General features: G+C 42.1%; 1 protein-coding gene and 1 long non-coding RNA gene across 4 annotated transcripts in view; one reads left to right on the top strand and one right to left on the bottom strand.

Moving 5' to 3' along the window:
• Positions 1-530: 530 nt before the first annotated feature.
• Positions 531-9,025, top strand: part of si:ch211-176g6.2 (ras-associating and dilute domain-containing protein) — a 33,598-nt gene continuing 25,103 nt past the window's right edge. For all 3 annotated transcript variants that reach the window (XM_017416076.3, XM_025005901.2, XM_025005900.2), the window contains exons 1-3: positions 531-679; positions 3,222-3,430; positions 7,029-7,203. In XM_017416076.3, the coding sequence (XP_017271565.1) occupies positions 555-679; positions 3,222-3,430; positions 7,029-7,203 (509 nt within the window). In that variant the 5' untranslated portion in view covers positions 531-554. The remainder of the gene's footprint in view (positions 680-3,221; positions 3,431-7,028; positions 7,204-9,025) is intronic.
• Positions 678-5,503, bottom strand: LOC119617907. The gene is made up of 4 exons (XR_005234361.1): positions 5,223-5,503; positions 3,199-3,406; positions 2,544-2,680; positions 678-2,441 (listed from the first exon to the last, which is right to left on the bottom strand). It is a non-coding gene; the product is annotated as an uncharacterized LOC119617907 (long non-coding RNA).

Here is a 9,025-nt window from a genome sequence, read left to right as displayed (position 1 = left end):
GCTTCGGAAGCAGCAACGTTTTTCTGAACTCTTCATTCAGCCTTTATTGTTCACTGGGTTTATGTGCATTTCAAATGGAGCATTTGTCAACTGAAACAATGAGGCAACAGGCTCTTTAAAGTTCTATTTTATATGTGTGTTGTTGTTGTTGTTGTTTTAAGTTTGTGTCAGTGGCGCGCTTGGCACAGCGGAGCAGCTGCGCAGCCGGAACACATCTGGAGCTCCTTTATCAGTTTGGAACAGAGGGCCTTTTGTTGTGAGAGTGAATCCCCCCCAGTGTGTCTCAGCCTCTCAGGTGACGTCCTCAACTCGGACTGACCGCCTGCCCATCCCGGTGCATCAGCTCCAACAGCTGGCCGGGGGCTGGAAACATCTGCAGCAGCGCCTGTTCCGGAGGGCGCAGGGCGAAGTGGCAGCTGCGCGCGCCTCTGTTCTGCGCGTCCTGCCTGGGGAAGGAGAGGGGGGGGTGAACATCTCTGGAATGAAGCTCGGAGCACCGGGAGCTGCTCACAGATGGGACGAGCCGGGAAGCTGAGCAGAGACGGCGGGAGGACATGAACGAGATGAAAGATTCCTCGAAAGAGTTTCATCCTGCATCTCAGAGATCCACAGGCTGCTCTTCGGCTTCTGCAAAGAGACGGTTTGTCAAGCTGGGAAGGAAGACCAGTGATGGCTCTCAGTGAGTATGAAGCTGGGAACACCAGAGCCTGAGTCCTGTCCTCTCCAAACATTAGCTCAGCTGCAGTTAGGCACAAGTTATAACGGGACAGAATCTAGAATATTTATGTATTTACTTTTTGTTCTTTGCACTCCAAATAAATGCTGCAGCTGTAGTAAAATACCTGTAGTTGTGTGTATTTTAACTACCAGCAGCAGTAGTTAAACAGAATTTTATTGTAAAAACTTATGGTGACAATGTATGGCTATAATAAAAAAAATGGGCAATTTTTTAATAAAATGTTGGCAGCTGTGGTTACTTGGATTCTGCTGTAAAAACTATGATGACAATAAAAGACACAGCACTGTAGAAAATGTGGAATTTATGGTTAAATGCCGGCAGCAGTAGTTACCCAGATTTCTACTCTACAAACTGATGGTGCTGTATGACAGCACTGTGAAAAACTGTGGCGTTTACTGTTAAACACAGGCAGCTGTGGTTCGAGGAATTTACTGTAAAAACTGTATGACACAGTATGGTAAGAAGATAAAAAATGTTTGAACTTAGGGGGGAAGAAAACACATCAGTTGTGGTTGCCTGAATTTCACCTTAAAGATAATCAATATGTCGGCACACATGTAAAAAAAAAAAAAAAGAGGAATTGTCAGGATTTGGGTTTTCCTTGTGTTTTTTGTATTTTTCTTGTGTCATTTCAAGTTTGTTCTTGTTCTGTAAGTCATCTTTGTTTATCCGTGCTACATTCCCTCCTCCTCGGTCAGTCTCTCGTTCTCCTGCCACGCCCATCTCCACCTGCCTGCAGTCGTCATCACTCACCTGCGCCCACTTACCTCGTTACCCTCTGTGTTTAAAACCCGGTCCCGTTCTCCACCTCTCTGCTGGTTCATTGTCACTTCCTTGTCGCGTTCATGTCGCTTCATGTCTCGCCTCCTGTTTGCTCCTCTGTGTTTTGGATTTTGTCATGTCTAGTTTTTGCTGCCACGTCAGCTCTTTATTTTGGATAATCCTTATTTTAATAAATTAATATCTTTTTGTAAAAATGAGTCTGCGATCTGGGTTTGTCTCCTTCGCCTTCACCTCAGACTATGGCAGTAATGAAAATACATCAATGAACGTAATAACAAACTGGTATTGCTTCTATAACACACCCACAAAAAACAAAGTTTAAAGCACAAACAAGCAAGGTCACAAACAAATTTAAATATTCATTGTTAGTATTTGGGCCGCAGTGGCTCGTAATCCTGAGGTTGCAGGTTTGAGTCCAGGATGTAGCAGGAAGGGCATCTGGCATAAAAACAACTGTCAAATCCTTCGTACGAGTTTGCTCGCTGTGGCAAACCCTGCAGAAGGGAGAAGCTGAAAAAACTTACTTAGTGTTTTTTTCCCTTAGTGTTTGGAGCTCATCTCAAGGTGCCCTGCTCAGTGCTTCATTGACAAACAGTGAGTGGTTCTCATCTTCGAGAACCACTGCTTGTTGCCAAGCTCTCCTCAGTGCAGCATTTTGCAGTCTGAACTCTGGCTGTGATTCTTTTCTTTCATTCTTTCGTGCTTGTGACCGTTGTCCTGTTTCGATGTATTTTCAGTCAAACCTGTGTTATAGATCACCCACCTCTGGGAAGACTGGCAGCTGACTTTAGTGTTTCCTCTTGTGACTAATCTTTCTCCCTGTAGAGCTCCAAATCGATTGAGAATGACCTCTCACCTTGCCCAGACTGACGAGCAGCAACACTCCGGTCTCTAAGGCCATTGCTGATGTCTTTCCACCCTGGCATTGTGTTGACAAATCATGATCGCATTAGTGATGATCAGTTAATTAACTCCATTTGATAACAACCACCTACTGACACAATGTGTTTTCAGTATTTACTTCATTTAAAGACGTGATGACAACCAAACGGTCAGCTGTCGCCTCCCAGCAAGAAGGTTGCAGGTTCACTTCCCGACCTGGGGCCTTTCTGGGTGGAGTTTGTGCTCGCTTGGGTTTGCTCCGGGTACTCCGGTTTCCTCCCACAGAGCAAAAAAAAAACCATGCACATTAGGTTAACTGGTAACTCTTAAATTGTGAGTGAGAGCGTGAATGGTTGTCTGTCTCTATGTGTCCCTGTGATGGACTGGAGACCTGTCCATGGCGTCCCCCGCGCCTCTCGCACAGCGACTGCTGGAGACAGGCACCAGCTCTCCACGACCCAGAATGGAGAAGCGGGTAAAAAAAAATAGATGAACGGATGACAATCAAAAGATTTTAACAAACTGACACAAAGAGCTTGTTAGTGGAAATGTGTCCTTTTTTTACCATTGTTGTATGTTAAAAACAACAGTGGCAAGTAAAAAATACCAAATAGCTCTCATTGTGTGACGTCTGAAAGCGTCTTCAACCATGCCAGGGTTCTGTCATGGCATAACTGCAGAGAACCTTTGAACCAAAGCTGTAAGAAGCTTAGAGTCTTGGTCAGGGGGTGAACAACACTTCATTGTTTCAGTCGAGCACACACAAAGAGAGAGAGAGAGAGCTGAGGGTTTACCTCTCCGGCGTTTGTCTCCTCAGGTCAGCCGTATCCAACGCGTCTGCCTGTGGGTCAGCTGAGGGGGCAGCCGGCAGACAGCCCGGCAAACAGCCCAGCAAAAGCCGCATCCGTCGCCACACCAACCACCTGTCGGGCCTCTTCCTCCGCGGCCCTGCAGCTGGCTCAGGCTCCATGTCACAGACCACAGGCCTCCGGTCATCACGGTCTGCCCAAGCCAGGAAGGGAAGCAGTAGGTCACGCTCGGTTTCTCTTCTGCTCTCATGCTTTTTAGACTAAAAGTTGGAAGATCTGTTCCCCTGCTTTTATAAAATGTATTCAAAGCTATATATTCCTTGAAAGAATGCATATCGCCCGAGTTTTACACTAAGATCGTGTTTTGTTGTGACAATTACATTGTGCACAATCTTTCCCTCAGAGTATATGGTGTGAATGACTCTCAGCTACTGCCACGTCAAGTTTTAGCTCACAAGTGGGAGTACCAATACCATTGCCTTTTGCTGTACGCTGCACGAAGACAAACATTCACATTCACACCTAGAGTGAATTCATTCTGTTTCTTTTTTTTTTATAATTATTTAATCCATATAAGTCATTGATCAAAGGACTTCGGACGATCACGTGTTTCTGCTGCACCTGTTTAAACAAAGAATGTATTTATCCACTGCTGCCTTCAGTTTTATTTTTATACTATTATAAAATTCAGTAAAATCTTTTAAAATTATCTGCATGTTACAATTTATGTCTATGGTAGTGTAAGCTTCTCAGCAGTCTAGCTTTAATAACAGTAACCAAATGTTGGACATTAATTTTATTTACTTCAATTATTTTATTTCCATCAATGTCAAGGTTCATGCATTCTCTTGGTTTGTAATTATCTTCTCTCTTGTCAACATAAGCAGGACAACACAGGGATTTGAACCCTGTCCCACAAGTGGGAGTACCAATACCATTGCCTTTTGCTGTACGCTGCACGAAGACAAACATTCACATTCACACCTAGAGTGAATTCATTCTGTTTCTTTTTTTACTGTGGGAGAAACCAGCGTACCTGGAGAAAACCCATGAATATAGAATTTCCATTTCATGTTTAATAAAAAGTTTTCACCTTTGTTAAACTGAGATGCTGAAAAACATACAGAATAGTTAAAGTAATGAAAATAATAAAGAAAAGCAGGGAAACAGTCGTGTGAAGGCTGAAAAGATTAATTGTTAATATTCAGTCGCCCAATATTAATATTTATTAATATTTATTTATTAAAAAAACGCATATAGGGAGGAGAAACAGTTGTATCTTGTTGTTTAAGTTGTTCTATTCGGGTCATAGGCACTCTCTTAATCTTAGTTGTCTGTTGTCTTGGTGCCTGTCGGTTCTGTAGCTGTAGTCTAGTTTCTGTTTGGATCATTTCAAACTGCTCAGAGTTTATCTGGGTATTAACAGAGTCCACGGGAGTCTGTGGCAGATCTGGGGTTGCATGAGTATCTTCTGAGGCCATTTCTGGGATGAAGTCAGGAGTAAATGTGGTTTCATCCGGTCTTAACCCGTAGACTCCCTGATCTTCATTAACGTTTGGCAGATTTAAGGATAAATTAGTATTTTCTAAGGACATTTCCTGTTCTCCTGGCATCTGTGGGATAAAGTCCGGAGCAAATGTTTCTTCTAATCTCAATCTTGAGATTATCTCGAGTCCCTGGTCTCTTTCTTTAATGAATGGATTTGTGATTTTTGATTTCACGGCACTGGAAGGAAGATTTAGGGACGAATTTGGCATATAATCCGTAATCTCTGGACGGTTTTCTTGCTCTGTGCCATAAAACTTGGGATAATTAGGTGTACGCGTACTTACAGCGGTTTGCTGGGATAATTTTCTAGACATGTAAAGTTCCGCAGCTTTGCCAACATAGTAAAAAATCTCGCTGATATAGCTCGACATTTTCTGATTTTTGAATATGATTGTTTAAAAAGTTCAAATTCCTTAATTTACTTTTAAATTTCCTTAAAATCAAACTTGAAAACCACTTACTTGCCTGGCTCCACAGTACGAACTAATCACAAATGACCCCGTCTTTAGATGAGCACTGCCATGCCCTTTGACGCGTATCAGAGGACAGTCTACGTCACATTCTGTTACGTCATTGCTGAAAGCGATCAATGGATTTCACGTGTTTTTGCTGTCGGATGGAAGGTACCCGACGTTGCCCTAACAATGGCGCGGAGCGTGCATGTGACGTCATCACGCAGGCGAGCGTCCGTCCGGAGCGGAACTGGCAGCAGCTGCAAGCTGTGGCTTCAGACTCACGGAGAGACACGAAACGTGATTTTTTTTGCCTTTTAGGCATAAATAATTCATTCTGTTGAAAAAAAAACAAACTTCTCCTGGGAGAATGGAGTTTTAACAACTTCCGTTTTCCTCAAGAAGGAAGACTGGGTACAAAAAGCAGCGGAAGTTTGTTTTTGTTTAAAAAAAACCCCCTAAATTCCCTTCACCATCCAAAATACGGTCTAGATGTAAAATATCTAGAATAAAACGAGGCGATATTAAAGTTGTGAGATATCCTATTTAATGTCATCAAGAAAAATGTTCCTTATTTAACAGGAATGCTTAAACATTTACATGAGTTAACATCTCAAAAAGTTCTTTTAATAAGGTACATATAATTTATTTTTACCCCTCTGTTGTGTTAACATTAAACCTAAACTACAGAAATGTGTATTTTCTGTTAAGAATAAGCTGAAATTTAAGTAAAATGACTAAAAGGTGAACTCTAAAACCAGCAAAACCAGCTGAAAGCTAAAAATGAAGCAAGTTCTTTTAGGAGTTGCTGAGTTCTTCATTTTAATGAGAGGAAGAAAACAACTGAAAAGTTGAACTTTTGAAAAAGTTTAGAAGTTACAGAAACCACAAGTCGTGAGCAAGCTGAACATGTTGATGTATGAACGGTCAAAGCAGCTGAAATATGTCAACGACAGGAAAACAAGAGTGAATGCTGACTCAGGAGTGGGTGGTGTGCCTTCTTTTGAAACTTCAAAATAAAAGTTTCCCCAAGCAAAGTTAAGACAGATTTGAAGGTCTGAGTCTGCAGCGATCTCGTCCCACGTGGGGAAGAAACTGCTGCAGAAAGGGTCACTAAAATAATTATTTATGAAAATAAAGTCGTCTCCTCCTCTGGGCAGAAACTTCAGACGGCTTACATCTGTGAGGAACGACAACAAACTCGAGGACAAAAGGCATGTTTTATTGAGCTGAGTTTTAGCCCTTTTTGCGTTGGCTAACTTTAATAAGCTGTGGTGGGCATTTTGAATAGGATTGCCTCCAAAAGTTAATCGATTGGAACTCTGTGATGGCTGATTTTATTATGCGAGTTTCATTCAAATCCGTCCAGTGGTTCATTAGATATTTTGCTAACAGACAGAGTTGACTCCAATATCTAATAGCTAAGTTTTTAACACACATTGTGTGCAATCAGCTAGCACTCACAGTGTAAGTTGGGGATTAGTCTCAGCTACTGCCATGCCTATTATTTGTAATATTTGTAAAATCGACTCAGTTTTAGTCGTTTTTGTGTCTGCTAAGATTGCTTTGCTGTGGCGGCCATCTTGAATTGGATTGACTCCAGTGGTTAATCAGTTGTAGATGTCATCCCACTGATTACTGTCTGAAAGCTTCATAAAAATCCATTTGGTGATTCATGACATATTTTGCTAACAGTAAAAAATAGAAAGCTGGAATTCACTCAGCGGCCTTTCATCGACGCTCTTCAAGCGCAGCTCGCGCCACAGTCGCAGTTTAAAACCGTGTTTGCGTGTGTGTGTGGCGCCGTGTCTGCAGTGGTCTGTGCCGGAGCGCCGCCAGCCGATGACCCGTCCGAGCTGTCCAACCAGAGGACTGCCCCCGGAATCCTGAAGATCTTCGGGAACGAGATCTGCGAGGGAGCTCACTACAAGAGCGTCCTGGCCTCCACGCACTCCAGCGCCAAGGAGCTCGTCAAGGAGGCCCTCGAACGGTGAGATCGCCAGCCGCCTGCTCGCCATGTGTCGATGTGTGGCTCACTCTGCTGCAGTGCAAACCACGTGAAACAAACGACCTGCTGAGTAGACAGGAAAACCAAAGAAAGAAATTACACATAAATCCATACACGACCTTTCAGCGTTAACCAGCTCTTTTGTTTCAGTCTAATAGTTGGACCAGTATAGTGCAGGGGTAGGCAATCCTGGTCCTGGAGGGCCACTATCCTGCATGTGTTACTTGTTTCTCTGCTCCAACACACCTGATTCAGTGGTTAAATGACCTCTTCATGTTCTGCAGAAGCCTGTTAATCACTCATTGATTTAAATCAGGTGTGTTGGAGCAGAGAAACAAGTAAAACATGCAGGATGGTGGCCATCGAGGACCAGGATTGGCCACCCCTGGTCTAGTTTATTAGTCTTTTTTTATTGCTCACCGCAGAAAGGTGAAAGTCTATCGTGTTAGCAAAATATCTTGTTTGTTCACTGGTTAAATTTCATTGAGATTCTCAGAAAGAAGTCTTTGGATATATATATCAACAACACAATTCAAGATGACGGCCACAGCTAATCAGCAAACCAATGACTTTAACTTAATAAATTTCACAGATACTGAGCTAATATTTGGTGTTGCCATAGCTGAGAGTCATTCACAACTACACACTGCACAAGATCTTTGCTTGAAACTGTTGTTAGCAAAACATATCATAAATCATTGGACAGATTTGACTAAAACTCAAGATGACCACCCCAGCTAATCAGTCTTAGCCAACACAGTGATGGCTGTAACTGAGTCAAATGCATCAATATTGAGGTAAAGGTCGAAGTGGTAGTAGCCGAGACTCATCCTCAACACATCCTCTGAGAGCTAACGGCTCTCGCAACATTAAATATTAAACTGAGATCTGAGTTAACAGGTTGAGACAGCTTTATTAGATTATGTTAACCCAGTTTAGACATGTGAAGTTGAACTAGTAGAAGGGTTTAATTCTAAAAAATATCATCTGCAGTGATGAATAAATTGAGTAAATCTGTGTTTTAAGGTTGCATTTTGTTATCGAACCCATTTTTGTTGTTTTCATATCAGTGTCAGTTCAAGTTGATGGGATTACAATTTCTTAAACGAACAAAGCCGTTCTGTCCCGCGCTTTTGTTTATAATAATTGCAGTACCGTACGGAAAGCGCGCATTCCGAAGCGGTTCAGTTTGTCGTTTTGAGGGGGAAAAAAAAAAAGAAGAAAGAAAGTCTGGCACAAACCACAGACTTGTGTGAAAGACGCCCCCGGGGTCGGCTCGGACTCCGAGGCGGCCCGTCTGTCAGTCGTTGCCTCTTTCTGCCAAAAGGCTTAATAGAATGATTAATGCAAGTGGTATTCAGCTTCAGGAAAAAGCAAATAATTATTCTTGTACCAAATTGAAAATTTTACACTGTAGGGGAGACACATACGCCATCCATTTGGTTGCTACTTTAACTGACACAAAAGGAGAAAAGCAAATTTTAAGTTTTGCTGATTCCTTTAATAAAGTACCTCAGCTTAACCTGACAGAAAAGCTTGTAAAAACATGGCCCCCTGTGAAATCTGACGTTCAGATAATAGTTAGTTACCACTAAAATGGCAGCTATTTCAGAGCTAACTTAAAACCAAACAGAGAAAATAATATCAGGTAGCTATAATCCAGCTTCAAGTTGATAATGCTAATGCTAACGCTAATGCTAATTTGTTTTCAAAAGTCCTGAACATGAAGGACAACTGTTTGCTAACATGTATCCTAAAACAACTTTATATTCACTAAAACTAGTATAGTAGTCTATTTGTTGTG

The sequence above is a fragment of the Kryptolebias marmoratus genome, linkage group LG17 (assembly GCF_001649575.2).
Source record: "Kryptolebias marmoratus isolate JLee-2015 linkage group LG17, ASM164957v2, whole genome shotgun sequence".
Classification (NCBI taxonomy): Eukaryota; Metazoa; Chordata; class Actinopteri; order Cyprinodontiformes; family Rivulidae; genus Kryptolebias; species Kryptolebias marmoratus.
The sequence above is the reverse complement of the archived record's forward strand: the minus strand, read 5'-3'. Positions and strand labels throughout refer to the sequence as shown.